Here is a 25,265-nt window from a genome sequence, read left to right as displayed (position 1 = left end):
AACTGGAAGAAGGAAAAAAAGAGAGAAAAAAGACGAAAAAAGAAAGAAAAGAAAGAAAGTAAAAAACAGGAAGAACCACTGTCAACACTGAAAACGAAGCCAACTGTCCGTCTACATCCACCTATGGTTCATATCACGTGCTGTTCAGTTCTTGGCGTGTGTCGGGCCACCCAAGATTGTCGCCGCGGTGCCGGGAGGGTCCGGGACGGCGTGCCTAAAGAAAGGGGTTTCCCCGTAATTGGTCGTTTGGTCGTTCGGCGGGCGGCGGGCGGTGTGTGTAAAGGAAAGGTTTCTCGTTAATGGGTCGGTCGGCTATTTACCTTTAATCTTCGTCCGTTTCCCTTCAACGGTCATGAAGTGGTAGGCGAACGTAAACACTTTGTATGTGCATGCGAAAAAAAAAAACAAAAAAAAGAAAAAAAAAAGAAGAAGAAGAGGACAGTGTACACGTACGAGTCAGTCAGAAAAAAGCATGGTCTCCAGCTATCAATCTTTGTCACCAATTTTCTCCTGGCTTACTTCTCGGAGGCAGTTGAGTTTTCCGGGGTCCTCATTGATACCGGCTACTAATGTACGAAATTTGAAAATAAAATATGCCTCACGCTGTTCGCGCTCGCGTCTGTTTGAAAAACCGGACTGCAAAAGAGTTACGCTAATATTTTTAAAACTGTTACGCTAATATTTTTAAAACTGTGGTTTGGCAGGCGCAGATGTCTAGATAAAGGTAGCTTCGGCAGTGAAGTGGCGTGGTACCGGTGATTATTGAACCGCAGCCGAAATGGCGTGTCTGTTTGGCCGATATATTCTTGTCCGCAGATGTTGCAATGTAGCATGTATATTACGTTACTGGAGTCACAATTAAGGCTTTCAGTTATGCAGAATTTGAAATCCGAGAAGTTCGCTTTGGATTCACGTGTTGTGAGCATCTGTGGGCATACCTTGCATCGAGATTTTCCGCAGGGATGGCACCCTGATTGAATTTTGGGGGTGTTTGTTTTTGCCCTGACAAGAATGTCCTTCAGATTTTTATCCCGGCGGTACACCACGTGAGGTGGCTTCGCGAAAATAGAAGTTAGTCGTTCGCTTTGCCTGATTATGTTGAAATGGCGGGAAAGTATGTTGTTGATTCGTGGCGCTGATGAGGAGTAAGTTAGTACAAGGTTCGTTTGGGAAGTCGTTTTAGGTACTTTGTTTGGTCCCTTAATTATATCATTCCTGTTCACGTTGCGAGCACGTAGTATGGCATCGTCAATAATGTCTTCCGGATAATTTTGTTTCAATAAGGAATGCTTTAGGTGTTCCGCGTGTCTGTCAAATTCCCGCATATCGGTGCATATTCTTCGGTACCGGTACACTGTAAAAAAAAATGTCTCGGTACACAGCAAAAGCTGCTGGTAAATCGTTGCCGGAGGCATTCTGTAAATGAGTAACAGCAGGCTCCGTATCACGAAGTCTCTGTTATACATTTTTCCGTATTCTCTTTCACATCATATCTGTATTCCTGAACACAGCAGATCTGTTATTTCAAACACAGCAAATCTGTTAACCCAAACACAGCAAATCTGTCAACCCAAACACAGCAAATCTGTCAACCCAAACACAGCAAATCTGTTAACCCAAACACAGCAAATCTGTTATTCCAAACACAGCAGATCTGTTATTCCAAACACAGCAAATCTGTTATCCCAAACACAGCAAATCTGTTATCTCAAACACATCATGACTCTGTTTGTAGGAATACAGAATTTGCTGTATTTAGAGGAGGAATAAACGGAGATCGCTGTAGAGCAGTCTGGCTGTAAATTATTCCGTTATTATTAATGAAAACAGAAGCTTCAGTAAAACACCTGGTTTCGTTTAATGGCTTTTCTGTGCTTGACTAAGGTTTTGTGTAGTTTCTTTGCCTTGAAGGAAAGAGTTGTTTCACTGAGCATAAAATAAACTTAGTTTTGGTAGTAACTTAATTTGTGAAAAACTAACACAAGCTTTTGTTGACCAGTACTGTCGAAAAGCCGATGTTTTACGGGATGGAATGGAATGTTTATGTGGCTGCCTGTAGATTCTCATGATTGAGTTTTATGTCCAATTTTATGTACTGTTTCAACCTACACTAATGCAGTCTTTATGTACTGTGTGTGTGTAAACCACCCCTGCTGCTGCATACCATATAAATAATAATGCAACATTAACAAAACACAGATGAATTTATTTACATATAATACATGTGCTGTAGCTTGCTACATCACCATTCTTCATCACTTCAGCATGTTTATGCCTGAAAAGAATGTGAAAAACAAGTGATCAAATGAATGCAAGAAGCAACTTACACACACTTTATAATGCCTTCTCTGTGTATGTATATGGCCCTTGATACAAAAAGTAGGGGCACGTGGTAGAGCAAAATGTGAAAAAAAAAATCGCTTTGTTTTCTTTGCAATTTGGGGAGGGGTGTCCCTTTGTGCATCCACATTCGTGCTTTTCATAAACAGCATTTTTGGTGGCTCAAAACCAGTTTTTCCAAAAGGAAGTAGCCAGTGAAAACACACTCTAGTGCAAGCCCCTTGCATTCGCTCTATGCTTACGGCCTAATTTTCTGACGTACAAAAGTCAAAATGCTTGTCTAGAGTCAGCTGTGTATAGAAGATTGTCGGGTAACTTCTAAAGCAGTCCGAAGACACTGTGCACCTTTGTATTCACAATCCGCCTTCAGAATACATAGGTTGGAACACTTTCAGCTCCTAGCATCATTACACCTTGCATTTGCCGTGCTTGTCGATAACCTTAGATGCTGGGGGTAAAGAAGGTTCTGAGGAAGTGTAAATTTCGTTGAAGCCCGTACAGTTTTCTTGTTAATGTGAATAAATCCCTGTGACGTACTGAGGTGCTGAACCAGCAAGCTCTTTATTGTTAAACCTCCCAGCCTTTTCAGCATCTTTCGAGGTGAATCACGTATATACATGGGGACAACGGGTATGCTCTAATGGACATGGACTAATATTTCTGATGCAACTGAATAACAATGTGTGAGAACGACTCAGTGTAAGTGTTGAGTTAATGGGAATTGAGTCACAGAATCTTTCCTTTCTTTGTTTAGGGTGAGAGTCCTAGAAATGGCGACATTGAATATTTTTTTTGCATTTAATAATGGTAGTATCACACGAGCCTCTATTCTGAGATAGGATTGAAGCTTGGCCAAACTACAATGAATTTGCTGGAAATCGTTGACCACACTTGACGATACGTTGCAGATAGAGCTGAATGACATCTCACAAAAAAAAAAAAACAAGACAAGCATTGCGAGAGGCTCCACGGCGAAAAATTGACTTTGGCAGTGATTACCAAGCTTGTAACTACTAAACAAAATAATTGAACAGTGTTTCTGACAGTGCGATCACTTTTCACCTGTTTTTGAACTTTATTCCATATCTCAAAACAGTTTTTTATTACTTAGCTACCATTATTTCCCATGTATTTTAAGATAACCAGTTGATTATTTTTTTTGTATACAGCTACTGAAGCAAAATAGAAGCTATGCACTTTACCGTTATTGTGTTACAAATTTTCATAGATGCCAATTAACTCAAAAGTCAAGCTCTAGTGGTAAAAAATTCACAAAAATTCTATATTATGAAGTTAAAAGAGCAAAAAGTTTGGAAGAAAATGATGTATGGATTATATGAATATCCCTTTTAGTCACTGAGAAAACTACCTAAAATCAGCAAAAATGCACAGGATGTATAGGGCCTGCCCGGCGCTCCTGAGAAGTTTCCCACTGGCTCTGATCATGCTCAGAATGAGCAGTTACATTTTCAGAAATATTTGTTGCTATTGTATAGCAGAATGCACGGGTGAATACCTATACTGATTTTCAACTTTGCATTCTGCTGTTAAGCTCTATGTGCCACATATAGCTACAAATTATGGCTGAACTTTCTTAATATAGATTTACCAGCGCAAAAAAAGACGGCACATATTTTAATCATGAACCAACTCGCCCAAGCAGCAGCTTTAGTGAAATTTTTTAAGCACTGTTTATTGATCACAGAATGTTTTTTTTCACTATGCTGAGGTGGGAGGGGGGGGGGGTTGAGGATCCTGTAAAAAAACTGAAAGAGCTTGACCTGAACTAAGAAACATCATGTGAATATACACTACACTTATTCGTAGCCAGGCGGTGGCACACCGGGCCCGTGCCTCTCCCCTCCTTCCCCCCAAACTTTTTTCTCCATGAAATACTTAGCGCAAAATTACCATTTGCCTGCCCAGACCTCTGGTTCAGATCAAAAAGGGCCCCCTCCCCCTAAAAAGTTCTGTGTATGCCCTTGGTTTAGATGAATGAATTTCCAAACCCTGTTTAACATAAGCATCAGTGAGATTAGATAGATATATGGGGTTTAATGTCCTAAAACCACATATGGTTATGAGAAACGCTGTAGTGGAGGGCTCCGGAAATTTCGACCACCTGGGGTTCTTTAACGAAGCATCAGTGAGATTGATAACTAGGATAAAATTAAGGCCAAACCTTCCATTTTTCTCTTTTCACAACATACTATATGTCCTTGGCACAATTCACAGTATATAGAAATCTCAATTGAGAGTGCATTTTCATGTGCTGGCTCTTGTGAAATAATAGCAGTATATTTTGACTACACTCCGAAGGACAAAAAAAAAGAAAACGCCAGGCTCATAATACTTACAAACAAATTAAATTGAAAATGCAAAGCCACAATCAAGATAATATTCAGCTCTAATAACCGGATATCATCAGAAAATGTGTATGATTCATGCTCACACTTTCACTGATTGAAACGCAGCTTCTGGGCCAACTTCATTATCTTTGTGTGCACACTTGTGCGAGACTTCTGGCCACCTTCGCACCTGCTGCCCTTTTTCGTGTTGGAGCCCTTTAAGGTTATCAAGGTGTGGTTCAAATGAAACATATGAGAAGAGCACAAGGATGGGTACAGACTCGTCAATGGGCTTCATTTAGAACACGTATGGTTACACGCTACAGTCTGCAAATTCCTCATCTATGCATCATAGACTTGCATTAATTCTTGTACAATCTGAGCCAAATACGCTGGCCCAATCATTTTCCTCCTGAAAAAAAAAAAGAAGACCTCAGCAAGCTTAGGAGCCAATTGGTCAAGGCTGCATCTCCGAATTTCATTCTTGCCAGTAATGGCTGTCATAGTTTCTGACAAGTAATCAATGGACTTTCACTGAAGTCAGAGGCAGATAAGACCCTTGTCAGGAATCAACAACTTGTGTTCCCTGCGCCGTTCATATATATATTGGCCTGTTTGATTGATGTAAACATTCCTCCTGGTTTGATAAGCAACTAACAAACTAAAAGGTGTGGCACTTAGTGCAATTTTACACACCCTACTAGTGGTTTGTACGCTCCCAAAATTTTTCCAAGGCTTCCTTTGAAAAAATGTGCAATGGCCTTTTTCAGTCTTCGAATACGCACAATCATAAAATAAGTCTTCACATGCTCGTGGTAAATATGTTCAGAATGTATGATCTGATGTTAAAGTTGGGTTAATATTAAAGCACAGCATTTTGTCTGGTGAGCTAGTTTGTGGGTGAAGGTTACTCTTCTGTGCCGTTCAAGGTAAATGCTAAGACCCCGCATTGCCTCTATGAGGTGTGCAAGATTGCACTAAGTGCCACCCCACTGAGTTCGACGTGCGCTCGTCAAGTAGGATAACGAAGTCACTCAGACATGGAGGAATGTTAACATTGGTCATACAGGTCAATGTATAAATGAATGATGTAGGGAACACCAGCCCTTGATAAAGACCAGACAAGGTTCTCACCTGCCCAACTTAAATGCATACGAATTGTTTACTTTTAGTAAACCATGGCAGACTTTACTGGCAAAGACAAGAATTGAGATGCAGTTGTGACCCAATGGCACTTGAGCTTGCCTAGGCTTTTTTCCTAATGAACAAAAGCAATGATTGTGTCTGTGATACTTCACTCAGACTATCAGAATGAACGCAGGTTCCCTGCATGAGTGTACTGAATAAAACCCAGTTGCAGGTCTGCCCTCATCTTCCACTCTTCTCCTCCGACAACATCTGTTATTTAAGTGTATAAGTATCTACTGCACCTTGTAGCTGGAGTTAGGCTCACACTCATGTTGTAAAATGTCATCAATTTACTTGACCTCCTCGCACAACAATCAACACATAATGATATCGACAAGGGAACTCACCCAGTGCAATGATTGTAGGCGTTGATGGCAACTCGGCAAGCTTTTCAGTGATGCTTGTTCCCTCCTGGATGAGCAAAAATATCCCATGTACACAAAAGCACAAAGAGATATGTACAGTTGCGGCCATTCCAATATATAAATCAGAGATGCGATCCCTGCAATTCCGTTTTCCACCATGGTTCCTGGTCTATTGCAGGCTGTGTGCACCAAGTACAAATTACCTACCTAGGAGCCTTGAAACTTGGAACAATTTTAGAGCAAAGTAGAATGGATAGCGAGCACGCAAAAAAACCTGCTCACATTTTGATTCATTTTTCTCTTTGGATTACAGCAACATCATAGACAACTCTGAATGATTGCAGGTCAATATATCAATGTTAGTGGTGATAGTATTGCTTAAAATTATTTTGCATGTGCGACAGCAAGGGACAAAGTGAGCAACATCTTGCAACAACTCTGGCCTATTCCCATTCTTAGTGCCCTCCTCACTGCGTCGTAATGAGGCACTACAGCCAAAGTGACGAGAAACATTGTTCTGCAGTGCATTGCAAAAAACTAATGCTTTGTGCATGTGGAGCACTCTGATTGCACACAAACACTTTTTTTCCCATTGAGCCTGAAAAAGGCTAGTAAACCAAGTTTGTGCACTGTGGTTCACCATGCGTGCACCATGCCCCAACACAGTTTTTGTTGCATGAAGTCTCACTTTTCACAGCGCTACGTTCCTTCTCATTCACTCTGTGAACTTTATAGTCGGATGCTTGGGGACTTCACTCCCTATCCTAGTGGCTCTGATGAAACAATGGCACCTGCCCGCACTAACTGTTGGCTCAAGGGCAGTGTATTTTTTTTTTCAGAACATTTTTGTGACTACGACACAATGCGGATAACCAAAGTAAGTTCCACAAAAAAATTGAAAATTGCCTTTTTTTTACACTATCTTCAAATGCTGATACTTGTGACAAAGCGCGTGTTCCGGTGTAATTTTAATGAATAATGCTGCTGTACAAAGCCACCAAAATTACCTTAAAATGAAGCACAAAGGCAAAAGATATGCAAAGCTACACTATCCTCCTTTTAACTTGTGTCCAGCAATTCATGAATTAGGTATTTTTGGATGTTTAGCATATTTGTTCTGTCAAAAAATTTTGCTGCAGCGGTCACTAAATTCTCATACGGTAGCATTGCACTTGTTCTTTATGGGAAGAAAATACATCGATTAAGAAGTGTAAAAAAGTTAAGTCTGCTCAAAGTTCAGAAATTGTGAAATTAGAAGAAAACTGATTTCAGCAGTCAAAGTTTAATTTTCCTTTATACAAAAGCAGCTTTTTTCACAAAATTCAACTGAAAAAGCTATTGTTTTGTGCTAAAAACCTGCACAGCATTCAGTCGATCCCAGATATATTGAACTCGAAGGGGATCGCGATATATGTAGTTCAATATATCGATGAGTCGAAACACAAAATATGTGTATTTAAGGCATAAATTAGAGCATCTCAGACCTAAAAACAGTTTTTTGAAATCCTAACAAGCACTTAAAGAATGATTCTCTCACAATATGATAAAGAACAAGGCCTGAACATCTACTTTTGCAAGTTATCGCACTTCATTTCACTTGAAAATAGTCTGTAAACTTTTCTCTCTTTTTGCGTGCCACCAAGTTTCAGTTGTCCTCAATATCACTGGACCCTTCCAAGTAAGCAAATTCAGCTCATTCGGCCACAACAGCGCTGAGTGGCACTGAATGCCAATGTAAGCTCCGTAGAGCGTTGGTGGCGAAAGCAATAATTCCACGGCACCGTCAACATTGGGCATCATCTCGGCATCCATGCAGTCAGAACCAGCGACGTCGTCTTCTGCTCCAATGAAGCCGCTCGCTGTCCGAGATGGTGCCCGAAAACACTAACAAGGCATAGAATTTACTGAGGCATTGTACGCCCTTGACAGCAGTCATGACGCACTCAAAGTCGTCACCTGGCACAAAGCCCGCAAAGAAACAGTTCACGACTGTGCTTTACTTGAGGTCGCTCCTAGCACCAGCCATGATTTTTATCGCTACGAGCGTATCAATGTGTAGCGCCGACTTCCAAATGATGATTTATCAGTAACGAGGCGAGAAGTACACAGGTCCACAAGCCACAAAAGGCGATGCTGCCCACAAACGAGCAAGCTCCCACCGTCAGCATGTTGGTGATAGCGATGTCACTTGTGGCTTTGTCATTTTGTAACCGACAGCTGTTGCTTTGGTGCGGAAAGCTAGAAAAAAGCGTAGCCTCCGAAATGAGCGTTCTAAAACCGGAAGCACCAAAATACCTCATGAAGTTGCACATCTCGAAGGCCACGCTTTTCAGTCCCACATGCCATCATACACGATTGAATGCGAACATCGCAATGAGATCACTAAACTTCCTTAAGTCATTCCACTTCGTTTTGGTGCCCTCGGTCATCACCATGCCCCCACGTTAAAACCTGCAGATCGCACATCAAGCATACCGGTGCACTCACAAGTGCTGTGCAACGAGCTAGATCAGCAAGATGGAGTTTCAATGTTTCACTTTTCAGCACCCCCTTTTAGTCACTTGCACGCGAAAAGGGATCGGAACTTGTCGAATTGTGGCTATAAATGATCATTATTTGTTAGGAAAAATGCAATTTGTGGGCTTTAGCGTGGCTCAGAGTTCAATTTAGCGGATGTTCTGCTGTGCGTGAGTTCGATAGATGTGTACAGCAGTCCCGTATTTTTGCATGGGAAATTCAAGGGGATCTCTCAACTTTTTGATATAGCCAATAATTCGATATATCATAGTTTGATATACCCGGGATCGACTGTATTCTATAAAATCTAGAACCTAAAGCTGTTCTCAACAAACCAATACATCACTTTCTGAAAAGATGTTACTGTCCAGTTTTGTACTAACATAATGCAACAAAGTGAAACTTACTTCAAATACTTGGTAAAGGTAGTTCTTGTCTTCCTTAAAATGCGCGCAGAGGAATGGTAGCACAGCTACCTGGACTGCTTTTTCTCTTTGTCCTTCGTCTCTCACGCGCACCACCAGTTCCATAGTATGTTTCGTCGGCGCCTCCTCCATCATCTGAAATAATGCAGGCGCACAGGCCGCCATCCTCTCCTGGAAGATTTCCTGCAATTATTCCAAAAATCAAAGTAAATAACAGTTACTTGATAATAGATGAATTCATCTGTAGAGATATTAAAGTGAAAACTGATTGAAATGTAGAACTATATTACCACCCTACAATTGAGTGCAACAGCTGTGACACGCCAAAAAAAGAAGACAAAAAACAGACTGGTGGGGAATACCACCCTGAAACTACTGCACCAGCTTACTAGAACATGTTGTTGGCTAGTAGGTTCAGGCTGAAGAAAGGTAGGGACGTAAACCACATAGACAAGAAAAAAAGAAGTGGACGAGATAGAGCATTGATTGCAACAGATTTTGTTTGCAAAATAAAAAAGGCTCCTTTTGTTTTTGTAAACACCAAAGCATATGAGCAGGAAAATGGCGTGCACTCCACGATTATGACATCACTATAAAAAAAAAAAGGGGTTCAGCGGCAAATCGCTGTCACAACCAGACTCCCTTTCACAGTTATCTCCAACATCAGCAGGGGGTGTGCTACTGTGCTCTTGATCTGAACTGGATTCAATTTCAGGTACTTCCGTGCACTGTGTTGCAGTTTTGCCCCGGTGATACCTTGAAACATGTGTTCTGAAGGAACCTGCTGACCTCAGCACACTACCACAACCCACAAAAGGACACATAACAGCATCAATTCCACTCTCCAGATGGGCAGCTATGTGACCAAGAAGCTCCGTGCGAGTAGGCACACTCGCCCCGCATGACAACACAGAGCAGACAAACGCATCATCAGTCTGTTTGCTGCATCGCTTCTTGTGATGTCTGAAGACGTGACTTCTTAGGCTCTGATAGTTTTTAAACAAAGCTCCACAAGGCTCACAAGGGCAAAGGGCACCGCCCAACACACTGCTGTGATAGTGGTAGTGCTCGAAGTAGTCGGTCAATGTTGAAAATGTCTGTGCGCAATGCCGGCAAGTGGGCATTCTTCATTGATGTTATGGCTGCAATGAAGGTAGAGCACTTATTTTGCTAAATTACATTCACTGGCTTGTGCACTTTTTCAGACCGCCCAATTTTATAATAAAAACACTGCTACAATGGTAATAATACCTTACAGTCTACAATAGTAGAATCATTCCAATATCTGGTTAGCATGTCAGGTTATGTTCAATTTCATATGAACATTAGCCAATGCTTTTTAAGCAGTCCTCTATATAAGAGCACAGTGAATATAAATATTCTTGACCTGCTACAAATGTTTAAACTAAGTTGAAGCAGGCGGCGCAAGGAAAAGAAATAATGACGGAGACTGTAACATTAACTGCACAAATTCTACAGAAAACTGCACCCATACTTGCGCAACTTGGGTCTCTTAAAAGGCTATTCCTGAATGTGCAGTCAAAAGTGAGCTTAGCATATGCTCCAACATTACACATGTTCACAACTTAAGTAATGCTATCCATTATATCGCTAATGTTGACAACAGATGTTCATATCTTGCACATATGTGAAAGCAGCTTCAGCCTCTCAAGTGCAGCCAGGTCCAATATTGAATACAATTACTTTAAAATTTTAGCTTGAAACATAATTACTTTAAACAATTACTTAAAGCTTTTTGTGATATATTGACTAATCAAACAGTTGATACCAAGTATGAATTGCACCGTAGCCTGCCAGTAGTATGCGCAAGAGATGGAAATGGGTGGCTTCAAGATAGGGCACCCAAAACTTCGCATATGCGATCGCTTGATTCTGTTGCCATACACCAACTTCTTGGGTACACACAAGGACTCCCATGCTGGATTAGCTGCAGTTAAGCAGTAGTATGGCTAAGTGACGTGCAAATTCGCAATGTTGTCGGGTGTAAGCAATGTGTCGTGCAATTCCAAAGAAATGAACTGCTGAGCACGCAAATCAATAGACACAACAGAACATGCATGCGAAATGCGAGCGCCAATCGTACCTCACGGCTGTCACTCAAATTCCGCCAAGTACGGCAAAATAAGTTTACACACAGCCAAGTGACAGTTGCTGCCCCTGTCGTCTCCTACACCTATTTTTGTAGTAATGGACGTATGACTTGCAAGCGATGCAGGCATGGAAAACACGAGTGCTTTGTCTGCGCTCGATAAGACGACAAAGACACGTACACGCCTGGTGTGTACGTGACAGCAGACTCCTGCTGATCCGGCTTACAAGTGCACCTTATAACAGCCATGTGCATGGGCACCGAGGAGATCACTAATGAGTGCGTGCACAAACTGACCTGTGACATCCTCAAACTACAAAGATGCAACTCAACAGCAGGCTTCACCACAATAATACAATTAAGTGACACTAACAAAGGAAAAATGCCGTTATTGCTGAGTGCAAGCAATGCTTCATATAATTCCGAAGAATTAAACTGTTCACTGTACTGCTTCCTGCATGCGCAACTCAATAAAGGTGCAACACAGCGTGCGAGCACTATGGTCGTACCTCATAGCCGACACTAAAAATCCACAAAATGCACTGAAATATGCCTACGCACAGTAATGTTACCGTTGCTACCCCTACTGTTTTCTGTGCCTAATTTAGTAATAAGGTATGTATGAGCGATGCAAGCATGGCAAACACGTGTTTCATTATTCACCTTATAATAGCGACAGACATGTTACATGCCTAGCTCGTATGAGCTGTGGCATGCGAGTGCACCTTATAACTGTTTATAAGATAGGTAATGATCGATAACGGTGAAATAAATGCCTACCTGATTGTGATGTGTGCCAGGTGATGGACTTCGCAGGAAGGTGAGAGAGCTCTGACAATAGCCGCCTGCCTTGACCACGTAGGGTGCCAGAGACCACTGAGCTGAACAAGTGAAGAGTGCGCCAAAAAACTTGACAAGTGAGGAACCAAACAAATGAACTGCTAGCACTACTTGGTCCTGAGCACGTAAATCAATAACAAGATGCAACACAACCTGCATGCAAAATGCGAGCACCAATCGTACCTCACGGCTGTCACTCAAATTCCGCCAAGTACGGCAAAATAAGTTTACACACAGCCAAGTGACAGTTGCTGCCCCTGTCGTCTCCTACACCTATTTTTGTAGTAATGGACGTATGACTTGCAAGCGATGCAGGCATGGAAAACACGAGTGCTTTGTCTGCGCTCGATAAGACGACAAAGACACGTACACGCCTGGTGTGTACGTGACAGCAGACTCCTGCTGATCCGGCTTACAAGTGCACCTTATAACAGCCATGTGCATGGGCACCGAGGAGATCACTAATGAGTGCGTGCACAAACAGACCTGTGACATCCTCAAACTACAAAGATGCAACTCAACAGCAGGCTTCACCACAATAATACAATTAAGTGACACTAACAAAGGAAAAATGCCGTTATTGCTGAGTGCAAGCAATGCTTCATATAATTCCGAAGAATTAAACTGTTCACTGTACTGCTTCCTGCATGCGCAACTCAATAAAGGTGCAACACAGCGTGCGAGCACTATGGTCGTACCTCATAGCCGACACTAAAAATCCACAAAATGCACTGAAATATGCCTACGCACAGTAATGTTACCGTTGCTACCCCTACTGTTTTCTGTGCCTAATTTAGTAATAAGGTATGTATGAGCGATGCAAGCATGGCAAACACGTGTTTCATTATTCACCTTATAATAGCGACAGACATGTTACATGCCTAGCTCGTATGAGCTGTGGCATGCGAGTGCACCTTATAACTGTTTATAAGATAGGTAATGATCGATAACGGTGAAATAAATGCCTACCTGATTGTGATGTGTGCCAGGTGATGGACTTCGCAGGAAGGTGAGAGAGCTCTGACAATAGCCGCCTGCCTTGACCACGTAGGGTGCCAGAGACCACTGAGCTGAACAAGTGAAGAGTGCGCCAAAAAACTTGACAAGTGAGGAACCAAACAAATGAACTGCTAGCACTACTTGGTCCTGAGCACGTAAATCAATAACAAGATGCAACACAACCTGCATGCAAAATGCGAGCACCAATCGTACCTCACGGCTGTCACTCAGATTCCGCCAAATATGGCAAAATAAGTTTACACACAGCCAAGTGATAGTTCCTGCCCCTGTCGTCTCCTACACCTATTTTTGTAGTAATGAACGTATGACTTGCAAGCGGTGCAGGCATGGAAAACACGTGTGCTTTGTCTGTTGCACTCAAAGGTGGTGTGGTGTCCATGTCGAACGCGGACAGCATCATGGGCACTTCGGCATTGGGGTCACTAGTAGCCGGCGTTGCGCCCGCGCCAGTGTTGGGTCGGCGCGGGCATGACCTACTACACTCCTGACCTGTTCAGATAGCGGGGTTCCTATGGGAGCGCGTGTCCCCGCTCTCGTTCAACCGCTCACCATTGGTGGCGCTACCTATAACCTGTTCGTCTGTTTCTTTACGGTTGTTTTGTAGGCGCTGGTATAAGAATGCCTGCATTCTGTAGTGAACTGGCGGCATATATGTGACTATTTCTTCCCATACATTGCTGGTTAAGCAAGGTGTTCAGAGCGCTTGAGTATTTATAGCACACTGGTTGACAAACGTGGGAACCCGTAGATTTACACGATGTAGGGCAGCCTATGCGTGGTAGCGTGCATTTTATTGCAAAAAAATTCTGAATGTCTTTTAGTATTATTATTTCTGAATAATTCTAAATTTTGGATCATAAATACGCACTACGAGTGCTTTGTTGGTCAAAATTTGACCACAAAGAGTGAAGATGACGTCAGCGAGCAGGTGCTGACTAGCGCCACGCCGCTCGTAGGTGACGGCCCTAGCGGCAGAAGGTATGAACTAGAACGTGGGCGCTGGAAGAGGTGCTCTCTGGGCAGGTCAGGAGTGTAGTAGGTCATGGGCGCGGGTGCTTTGTTAGGCCTAGCCTTGAACGTACCCCGGGCGCGTCCTCGTTGTGGGGTTTTTTTCGCTTCTGTGCTTTAAGTCCCGAAGATTTTGGTTGCAAAAGAGTCTTAGCAGCTTTACTGACCTTGCGCACAGGAATCTTGGAGGCAGGAAGAGAAGTTCCGGGGCAATCCGGCGTTTTTGTGGGAGCAGATGCAGCCGTGACTGATGTACACGACGCTCGTAGCGCCCTCTTAGGCTACGAAGGGAGGCGCTCAGCTGAAACGGCACCGGCGGGTGGTGCGGCTTTTAATCGAACTCGCGACGCTCCCTTTGGGGCAAACTGACTACTTTAGCGCCTGCCTACAATTTGTTTTTGTATTCTAGCCGACACCACGATGCACCGATGCTATCTTGCACCCATTCTATTGGGCAGTGATGGCCGGACACACCGCAGCAGTCGTGTTATTTTGTGTGACCATCAACGCATTTTTTTTTCTTTTGGCCTGTTGTGGTTGGGAAGAGCTATGGTGGTGCAAAAAATTTATCGGTTATTCAGGAAAAGTGGTGTAAAGGGAAATAGTTCTGAAGAATCGATGTTCTCGTCGCAGGTAGTGAGAACCATTCAACAACCGATGAATTCTTCGGTGACGAAGTGAAGTCGCCGTCGGTGTTCACCGAGTAGACTCATGAATTCATAAAAAGAACAAACGTTTCCCCGAGCCTTCCAAATTTTATTATTGGGCTTGAGCTTGCATGGTAGGCTTGACGGTGCGAAACAGCGTGAAAACAACGAGTTCATACAAAGAAACAGCAAACCGCACCCTTTTAAAATACACTTCATTACTGTGTTTCATTGACTGCGTGTTAATTGGTGTGCCAACTATACAACGCAGCTACGATTATAGGATTGCTCTCACTAAACAAGTCAAGGCTTGCAAGCACGAAAAAAAAAAGGAACGAAAATAGGAGAACATGTACACTGTCTCTTCTTCTGTGTGTCGTGCATTCTCACGATGTGACGAAAAAAAAAAAACGTAAACTATTATGCACACCATCAAGATTCACATATATGCAGGGATTCTTGGACGGGTATGTTTTTTTTTCACTATCTTTTGTCAATAAAGTCTCATAGACGCAGTACAAGTACCTGTTCGCTTTCAATCTTGCAAGATTGAAAACGAAGTGCAGCGCCTTTCGACGATATATATATATATATATATATATATATATATATATATATATATATATATATATATATATATATATATATATATATATATCGGAAGCGAAAAAGCACGACGTACGCCGAAACACCTTTACTAATTACAAATGTTTCGGCTGATGGGCCAGCCTTCGTCAGTGTGACCACACTAACGAAGGCTGGCCCACCATATCGTCTCGCTTTATAACTTTTTATGGCAACCCGACTTCGCTACTAATAGTAAATTTAGCTTCCCTTGCGGTGAAGTATCATAATGCTGTAATTATCCTCTTCCTTAATCGGTAAAAACTCTGAAACGTTCTCTTTTTCTTTTTTACCGCTGCTATCCTTCTCCGCCTCTCCGAATATATATATGTATCCATACTGGCACTTTCCAGTGATCCTGCATGCAGCTCTTTTTCTCCATTGTGAGTTAATGAACAGTTTCTCTTCCTCATTCTCTCGTATTTCTTAGTCTATCTTCGAACCCAATGTTGCTCTAAGCTTAATTTCCTCATCAAAGCCTGCCCAGTTATCACACTTTCCGTCTTCGTTTTCTGACTTTCCATGAGCGTACAATGCGAATCTGCGCATTCCTTACACACTGTGGGACGCCTCATCTTAGTCGGCGACTGCAGCGTTGCCGCTGTATGTATACGTTAGCCACCCGCCACGATAGCTCTCTCAAGGCATTGTCCATGGCTATCGCTTAATTTTCTGTTCTAGTTCACTGTATCATTGTCGAACGGGGGGAATGGTCAAAGTTCAGCCAGTATGTCGCCGACAGCTCTCTCAAGGCATTGCCCATGGCTGTCGCTTAACTTTCTGTTCTAGTTCACTGTATCATTGTCGAACGGGGGGAATGGTCAAAGTTCAGCCAGTATGTCGCCGTGCACACAAATCACGGAAGCGTGTTCTTGAAGTACAGAAGACATACGTTTTTCTGGTGTTTTACGGAAGGAGCGAAAGAACGGAAACATCGACTGCTGCTTTACGGCAACTCCTGCTGTTTCCCATAAACCGCAGCACAGTTTGTGCTTTAAACGTCCAGTCTCGCTATTTTTCAGGAAACAGATGTTACTCTGTAGTTTCTACGGTCTGCTCCGACGTTAAAACACGGATATTTTTTACAGTGTAGGCCTGAGAATATGGAATACCCGTTTTGCAATGCTTTGGGTGGCTGCTGTTGAAATGTAGGTACATTTGACGGTCTGTAGGCTTTTTGTAAAGGTTTGTTGACAAGCGGTCATTTTCGACCGTGACAGTAACGTCCAAAAAGTTAATGCTAGTTTTGGAAATTTTGTGCGTGAATTTTATTGACGGGTGGCATTTGTTAAAATCCTCTATGAAGCGGAAAAGACTTCCCTCATCATGGTTCCATATCATAAAAATATCGTCTAAGTATCTTCTGTAGTAGAAAGGTTTCAAGGTGCGTCCCTCAATGAATGGGATTTCAAGTGAAGCCATAAAGGTGCTCGCGAAGTTTGGGGCCATTTTCGTGCCCATTGCAGTGCCACTGACCTGAAGGAAATGCTTGCCGTTGAACTCAAAATGGTTATAATTTAGTACAAGTTCAAGAAGTGTAAACAGTACCTTGCCACTTACACTAGTTGATGAGTCAGATTTTACATATTCAGAAACCATAGCCGCTATTCCGTCATGGTGGGGTATGTTGGTGTACAGTGAGCAGACGTCCATGGTCACCAGAAAACTGCCGCCTGGGATGTCGAGACTTGAAGTTTCGCAGATGAAGTGGTTTGTGTCCTTTAGGTAATAGGGAAAATTTGGGGGGATGTTTTTTATTAAGGAATTGATGAATTCTGATATATTTTCTGTTGATGTGCTGTTACTGGAAACTATCGGACGTCCCGGATTACCTGCCTTGTGTATTTTGGGGAGTAAATAGAATCGACCGGGAACAGAGTGGGCCGGTAACATTGCTTTTAACATTTTGCCGGTAATTTTCTCGTCCCGGCGGAGATTGTTTAGGGTTACTTTTATCTCCCTTTCAAATTCGGGAGTCGGGTCCGTTGGAAGTTCTTTGTAGAATTTTGTGTCTGATAGCTGTCGTTCCCCTTCCTTTAAGTAGTCCGACGTATTTAGAATTACTATGCAGCCTCCTTTATCAGCCGGTTTGATAGTAATTCCAGTGTTTTTTCGTAGTTCATCGAGTGCCCTTCGTTCTGACTTTGATATGTTGTTTCGAAATGGCCGATTTTTTCCATACGCTCTGATGATATCTTTTTGAACTGCTGATATATACATATCGAGGTGTTTGTCCCTCTGCTCACCCGGACACCATGATCTGTCACCACCAATCACTCTATTCTCGTTCGTACAGTCCTTGCGATCATGAAAGTATTCACGGAGGCGGAGATTACGCGCAAAGTTATCGAGGTCTTGGTACAGTTCAAATTCATTGAATTTACCGGATGATGGACAAAAGGTCAAGCCTCTCGACAAAAGTTGAAGCTGAGCGGGTGTGAGTGTTGTGTTTGACAGATTGAGTACATTTTCCTCATAAGTTTTCGGCTGCTCTTGGCTATCACGTGGCACGGGAGTGTCAGCGTCATATTCGAGAGTAAGGATGTTTTGATTAGGATTGCACTGTGGTTCTGAGTTCCCATTTTTCTCCTCAAAGTTAGGTTGAGGTACGGGTGGTCCCTGGTGTTCTTGTACGGCCTCATTCCTATTTTCCTGTTGCAGAGCAGTGGAGCTACTGCAATCCCGCTTGAATTTTCTATCTTTTACTACTGAAATTTCGCCTCTCTTCTTTAGTTCATATCTTTCCAGTTCTCTTGCCTCATGCTCTCCGAGATTAGATACCAATTTCTGCGTGGCCTCCGTGACACTGTGTTCGGCGGCCTTACGCTCACAATGGTCCGCAATGACCCGAGTCAGTTGCAAGGACGCTTCTAGTAATATTTTTTCCCACTTCCCCCTTTCTGCTTCACTTAGTGTAGACATTGAGGGGTTGCAGGCTAGGCGGAGACCCTTAGGTGCAATTTCGTGAGATAGATATTTGTTTAGTTGTTCTGCGTGTTTTTCGTATTGCACCCGCTTTTCAATGATTTTCCTAATCGATAGAAATGAGTGGGACCATGCGTGTTTAAGACTGCCCGTACCTTTTGTTTCCCCGTGTCATTTGGAAGCCGCTGCCTTGGTCTTCGCCGCATTCGTCCGCCTGGTGTTGTAAGGCCTCGCTGGTGGGAGTGGCGACGTCGTCACTGCTGGGACCCTGGATGGCTCTTTGTGTCCCTCGGCTCCCTGTTGTTGAGTGGGTTTGGCACTGGAGTTTGCCGTGCAAGCCGTTGCCGCCGATCTCTGACTCACTGGTGGGACCCGCTGGCTCGCTGGCCTCGCTGGTGGTAGTGGAGACATCGTCACTGCTGGTGCCCTGGATGGCTCTGTGTGTCGCTCGGCTTCTTGTTGTTGAGGGGGCTTGGCACTGGAGTTGTCCGTGCAAGCGATTGCCGCCGATCTCCATGCCGCCGACGTCCATCGCAGCTGCACCCTCGTGTGCTGTGCCAGTAGCGCGACCCCCTCGAAGCTTGCATGTAAGCCGTCAGCAGCCAGGAAGCGGCGCAGCGGGAGTGTTGAGAAACCATGTTCGACGTAATAGACGCCTGCTCCCAACAACCCGTAGTGGCAGAGACGGCGGGCCTCTCTGCTGAATCGCTGTACCTCCATATTAAACCGATTCATTGATCGCCAGTTCGAGTCCCGCCGTCGGCGATTGGGTGCGCGAGGTAGTGGCAGACTAAGATGCAGTGTCTTGATGTTCGGGCGCATCTGCCTCATTCGCTTCAATGCCTCCCTCAACGAATCCAGTGATCTTGAAGAGCTCGTCTTCAGGATGTCCGTGGTGCCCACATGCAGAAACAACGTGTCCACCCGGTGAGGTAGGTACTCAAGTAGCGCCGGAATGTCCGAAAACATAGCACCACCATAGGAGATGAAGCACGGCGTCGACGAGTCGTTCGGGCTGAAGTGCGTGTGGACGTACCGCATGATTGAGTCCCCGATGACGGCACACTTCGTAGGGTAATTTGGATATCTCCGCGACAAACGCTCCGTTGATGATGTACTGGCAGCCATGGTTCAGGTCAGTGGGAGTAATAATTCAATGGGCCAGTTAGTCTTCGTGAAGGTATGGGATATGGCACAACGGGAGCGTTGTCAACAAGGATAAATATATTTATTTCCCAACAGTTTCGGGAGGGGACCTCCCTTCATCAGGGGATGAGTTATACTGACATGAACTTCCTTGCTGCCGCGTCCCTCTCGCCTTGAAAGACGTTTCCGAGAGTGAGAGGGAACTGGAAGAAGGAAAAAAAGAGAGAAAAAAGACGAAAAAAGAAAGAAAAGAAAGAAAGTAAAAAACAGGAAGAACCACTGTCAACACTGAAAACGAAGCCAACTGTCCGTCTACATCCACCTATGGTTCATATCACGTGCTGTTCAGTTCTTGGCGTGTGTCGGGCCACCCAAGATTGTCGCCGCGGTGCCGGGAGGGTCCGGGACGGCGTGCCTAAAGAAAGGGGTTTCCCCGTAATTGGTCGTTTGGTCGTTCGGCGGGCGGCGGGCGGTGTGTGTAAAGGAAAGGTTTCTCGTTAATGGGTCGGTCGGCTATTTACCTTTAATCTTCGTCCGTTTCCCTTCAACGGTCATGAAGTGGTAGGCGAACGTAAACACTTTGTATGTGCATGCGAAAAAAAAAAAACAAAAAAAAGAAAAAAAAAGAAGAAGAAGAGGACAGTGTACACGTACGAGTCAGTCAGAAAAAAGCATGGTCTCCAGCTATCAATCTTTGTCACCAATTTTCTCCTGGCTTACTTCTCGGAGGCAGTTGAGTTTTCCGGGGTCCTCATTGATACCGGCTACTAATGTACGAAATTTGAAAATAAAATATGCCTCACGCTGTTCGCGCTCGCGTCTGTTTGAAAAACCGGACTGCAAAAGAGTTACGCTAATATTTTTAAAACTGTGGTTTGGCAGGCGCAGATGTCTAGATAAAGGTAGCTTCGGCAGTGAAGTGGCGTGGTACCGGTGATTATTGAACCGCAGCCGAAATGGCGTGTCTGTTTGGCCGATATATTCTTGTCCGCAGATGTTGCAATGTAGCATGTATATTACGTTACTGGAGTCACAATTAAGGCTTTCAGTTATGCAGAATTTGAAATCCGAGAAGTTCGCTTTGGATTCACGTGTTGTGAGCATCTGTGGGCATACCTTGCATCGAGATTTTCCGCAGGGATGGCACCCTGATTGAATTTTGGGGGTGTTTGTTTTTGCCCTGACAAGAATGTCCTTCAGATTTTTATCCCGGCGGTACACCACGTGAGGTGGCTTCGCGAAAATAGAAGTTAGTCGTTCGCTTTGCCTGATTATGTTGAAATGGCGGGAAAGTATGTTGTTGATTCGTGGCGCTGATGAGGAGTAAGTTAGTACAAGGTTCGTTTGGGAAGTCGTTTTAGGTACTTTGTTTGGTCCCTTAATTATATCATTCCTGTTCACGTTGCGAGCACGTAGTATGGCATCGTCAATAATGTCTTCCGGATAATTTTGTTTCAATAAGGAATGCTTTAGGTGTTCCGCGTGTCTGTCAAATTCCCGCATATCGGTGCATATTCTTCGGTACCGGTAGGCCTGAGAATATGGAATACCCGTTTTGCAATGCTTTGGGTGGCTTTTGACGGTCTGTAGGCTTTTTGTAAAGGTTTGTTGACAAGCGGTCATTTTCGACCGTGACAGTAACGTCCAAAAAGTTAATGCTAGTTTTGGAAATTTTGTGCGTGAATTTTATTGACGGGTGGCATTTGTTAAAATCCTCTATGAAGCGGAAAAGACTTCCCTCATCATGGTTCCATATCATAAAAATATCGTCTAAGTATCTTCTGTAGTAGAAAGGTTTCAAGGTGCGTCCCTCAATGAATGGGATTTCAAGTGAAGCCATAAAGGTGCTCGCGAAGTTTGGGGCCATTTTCGTGCCCATTGCAGTGCCACTGACCTGAAGGAAATGCTTGCCGTTGAACTCAAAATGGTTATAATTTAGTACAAGTTCAAGAAGTGTAAACAGTACCTTGCCACTTACACTAGTTGATGAGTCAGATTTTACATATTCAGAAACCATAGCCGCTATTCCGTCATGGTGGGGTATGTTGGTGTACAGTGAGCAGACGTCCATGGTCACCAGAAAACTGCCGCCTGGGATGTCGAGACTTGAAGTTTCGCAGATGAAGTGGTTTGTGTCCTTTAGGTAATAGGGAAAATTTGGGGGGATGTTTTTTATTAAGGAATTGATGAATTCTGATATATTTTCTGTTGATGTGCTGTTACTGGAAACTATCGGACGTCCCGGATTACCTGCCTTGTGTATTTTGGGGAGTAAATAGAATCGACCGGGAACAGAGTGGGCCGGTAACATTGCTTTTAACATTTTGCCGGTAATTTTCTCGTCCCGGCGGAGATTGTTTAGGGTTACTTTTATCTCCCTTTCAAATTCGGGAGTCGGGTCCGTTGGAAGTTCTTTGTAGAATTTTGTGTCTGATAGCTGTCGTTCCCCTTCCTTTAAGTAGTCCGACGTATTTAGAATTACTATGCAGCCTCCTTTATCAGCCGGTTTGATAGTAATTCCAGTGTTTTTTCGTAGTTCATCGAGTGCCCTTCGTTCTGACTTTGATATGTTGTTTCGAAATGGCCGATTTTTTCCATACGCTCTGATGATATCTTTTTGAACTGCTGATATATACATATCGAGGTGTTTGTCCCTCTGCTCACCCGGACACCATGATCTGTCACCACCAATCACTCTATTCTCGTTCGTACAGTCCTTGCGATCATGAAAGTATTCACGGAGGCGGAGATTACGCGCAAAGTTATCGAGGTCTTGGTACAGTTCAAATTCATTGAATTTACCGGATGATGGACAAAAGGTCAAGCCTCTCGACAAAAGTTGAAGCTGAGCGGGTGTGAGTGTTGTGTTTGACAGATTGAGTACATTTTCCTCATAAGTTTTCGGCTGCTCTTGGCTATCACGTGGCACGGGAGTGTCAGCGTCATATTCGAGAGTAAGGATGTTTTGATTAGGATTGCACTGTGGTTCTGAGTTCCCATTTTTCTCCTCAAAGTTAGGTTGAGGTACGGGTGGTCCCTGGTGTTCTTGTACGGCCTCATTCCTATTTTCCTGTTGCAGAGCAGTGGAGCTACTGCAATCCCGCTTGAATTTTCTATCTTTTACTACTGAAATTTCGCCTCTCTTCTTTAGTTCATATCTTTCCAGTTCTCTTGCCTCATGCTCTCCGAGATTAGATACCAATTTCTGCGTGGCCTCCGTGACACTGTGTTCGGCGGCCTTACGCTCACAATGGTCCGCAATGACCCGAGTCAGTTGCAAGGACGCTTCTAGTAATATTTTTTCCCACTTCCCCCTTTCTGCTTCACTTAGTGTAGACATTGAGGGGTTGCAGGCTAGGCGGAGACCCTTAGGTGCAATTTCGTGAGATAGATATTTGTTTAGTTGTTCTGCGTGTTTTTCGTATTGCACCCGCTTTTCAATGATTTTCCTAATCGATAGAAATGAGTGGGACCATGCGTGTTTAAGACTGCCCGTACCTTTTGTTTCCCCGTGTCATTTGGAAGCCGCCGCCTTGGTCTTCGCCGCATTCGTCCGCCTGGTGTTGTAAGGCCTCGCTGGTGGGAGTGGCGACGTCGTCACTGCTGGGACCCTGGATGGCTCTTTGTGTCCCTCGGCTCCCTGTTGTTGAGTGGGTTTGGCACTGGAGTTTGCCGTGCAAGCCGTTGCCGCCGATCTCTGACTCACTGGTGGGACCCGCTGGCTCGCTGGCCTCGCTGGTGGTAGTGGAGACATCGTCACTGCTGGTGCCCTGGATGGCTCTGTGTGTCGCTCGGCTTCTTGTTGTTGAGGGGGCTTGGCACTGGAGTTGTCCGTGCAAGCGATTGCCGCCGATCTCCATGCCGCCGACGTCCATCGCAGCTGCACCCTCGTGTGCTGTGCCAGTAGCGCGACCCCCTCGAAGCTTGCATGTAAGCCGTCAGCAGCCAGGAAGCGGCGCAGCGGGAGTGTTGAGAAACCATGTTCGACGTAATAGACGCCTGCTCCCAACAACCCGTAGTGGCAGAGACGGCGGGCCTCTCTGCTGAATCGCTGTACCTCCATATTAAACCGATTCATTGATCGCCAGTTCGAGTCCCGCCGTCGGCGATTGGGTGCGCGAGGTAGTGGCAGACTAAGATGCAGTGTCTTGATGTTCGGGCGCATCTGCCTCATTCGCTTCAATGCCTCCCTCAACGAATCCAGTGATCTTGAAGAGCTCGTCTTCAGGATGTCCGTGGTGCCCACATGCAGAAACAACGTGTCCACCCGGTGAGGTAGGTACTCAAGTAGCGCCGGAATGTCCGAAAACATAGCACCACCATAGGAGATGAAGCACGGCGTCGACGAGTCGTTCGGGCTGAAGTGCGTGTGGACGTACCGCATGATTGAGTCCCCGATGACGGCACACTTCGTAGGGTAATTTGGATATCTCCGCGACAAACGCTCCGTTGATGATGTACTGGCAGCCATGGTTCAGGTCAGTGGGAGTAATAATTCAATGGGCCAGTTAGTCTTCGTGAAGGTATGGGATATGGCACAACGGGAGCGTTGTCAACAAGGATAAATATATTTATTTCCCAACAGTTTCGGGAGGGGACCTCCCTTCATCAGGGGATGAGTTATACTGACATGAACTTCCTTGCTGCCGCGTCCCTCTCGCCTTGAAAGACGTTTCCGAGAGTGAGAGGGAACTGGAAGAAGGAAAAAAAGAGAGAAAAAAGACGAAAAAAGAAAGAAAAGAAAGAAAGTAAAAAACAGGAAGAACCACTGTCAACACTGAAAACGAAGCCAACTGTCCGTCTACATCCACCTATGGTTCATATCACGTGCTGTTCAGTTCTTGGCGTGTGTCGGGCCACCCAAGATTGTCGCCGCGGTGCCGGGAGGGTCCGGGACGGCGTGCCTAAAGAAAGGGGTTTCCCCGTAATTGGTCGTTTGGTCGTTCGGCGGGCGGCGGGCGGTGTGTGTAAAGGAAAGGTTTCTCGTTAATGGGTCGGTCGGCTATTTACCTTTAATCTTCGTCCGTTTCCCTTCAACGGTCATGAAGTGGTAGGCGAACGTAAACACTTTGTATGTGCATGCGAAAAAAAAAAAACAAAAAAAAGAAAAAAAAAAGAAGAAGAAGAGGACAGTGTACACGTACGAGTCAGTCAGAAAAAAGCATGGTCTCCAGCTATCAATCTTTGTCACCAATTTTCTCCTGGCTTACTTCTCGGAGGCAGTTGAGTTTTCCGGGGTCCTCATTGATACCGGCTACTAATGTACGAAATTTGAAAATAAAATATGCCTCACGCTGTTCGCGCTCGCGTCTGTTTGAAAAACCGGACTGCAAAAGAGTTACGCTAATATTTTTAAAACTGTGGTTTGGCAGGCGCAGATGTCTAGATAAAGGTAGCTTCGGCAGTGAAGTGGCGTGGTACCGGTGATTATTGAACCGCAGCCGAAATGGCGTGTCTGTTTGGCCGATATATTCTTGTCCGCAGATGTTGCAATGTAGCATGTATATTACGTTACTGGAGTCACAATTAAGGCTTTCAGTTATGCAGAATTTGAAATCCGAGAAGTTCGCTTTGGATTCACGTGTTGTGAGCATCTGTGGGCATACCTTGCATCGAGATTTTCCGCAGGGATGGCACCCTGATTGAATTTTGGGGGTGTTTGTTTTTGCCCTGACAAGAATGTCCTTCAGATTTTTATCCCGGCGGTACACCACGTGAGGTGGCTTCGCGAAAATAGAAGTTAGTCGTTCGCTTTGCCTGAT

At 44.3% G+C, this 25,265-nt stretch overlaps 1 protein-coding gene across 1 annotated transcript in view; it reads right to left on the bottom strand.

The window, feature by feature from the left end:
* Positions 1-2,185: 2,185 nt before the first annotated feature.
* The window catches only part of LOC142768253 (uncharacterized), a 61,283-nt gene continuing 38,203 nt past the window's right edge, over positions 2,186-25,265 (bottom strand). Inside the window, exons 2-7 of the mRNA XM_075870205.1 lie at positions 14,329-14,489; positions 13,103-13,203; positions 12,074-12,174; positions 9,166-9,366; positions 6,224-6,287; positions 2,186-2,275 (exon numbers count right to left, since the gene is read on the bottom strand). Coding sequence (XP_075726320.1) covers positions 2,256-2,275; positions 6,224-6,287; positions 9,166-9,366; positions 12,074-12,174; positions 13,103-13,203; positions 14,329-14,489 — 648 coding nt within the window. The 3' untranslated portion in view covers positions 2,186-2,255. The remainder of the gene's footprint in view (positions 2,276-6,223; positions 6,288-9,165; positions 9,367-12,073; positions 12,175-13,102; positions 13,204-14,328; positions 14,490-25,265) is intronic.

This window comes from Rhipicephalus microplus, chromosome 8 (genome assembly GCF_043290135.1).
Source record: "Rhipicephalus microplus isolate Deutch F79 chromosome 8, USDA_Rmic, whole genome shotgun sequence".
Classification (NCBI taxonomy): Eukaryota; Metazoa; Arthropoda; class Arachnida; order Ixodida; family Ixodidae; genus Rhipicephalus; species Rhipicephalus microplus.
This window is presented reverse-complemented; position numbering and strand designations above follow the sequence as displayed.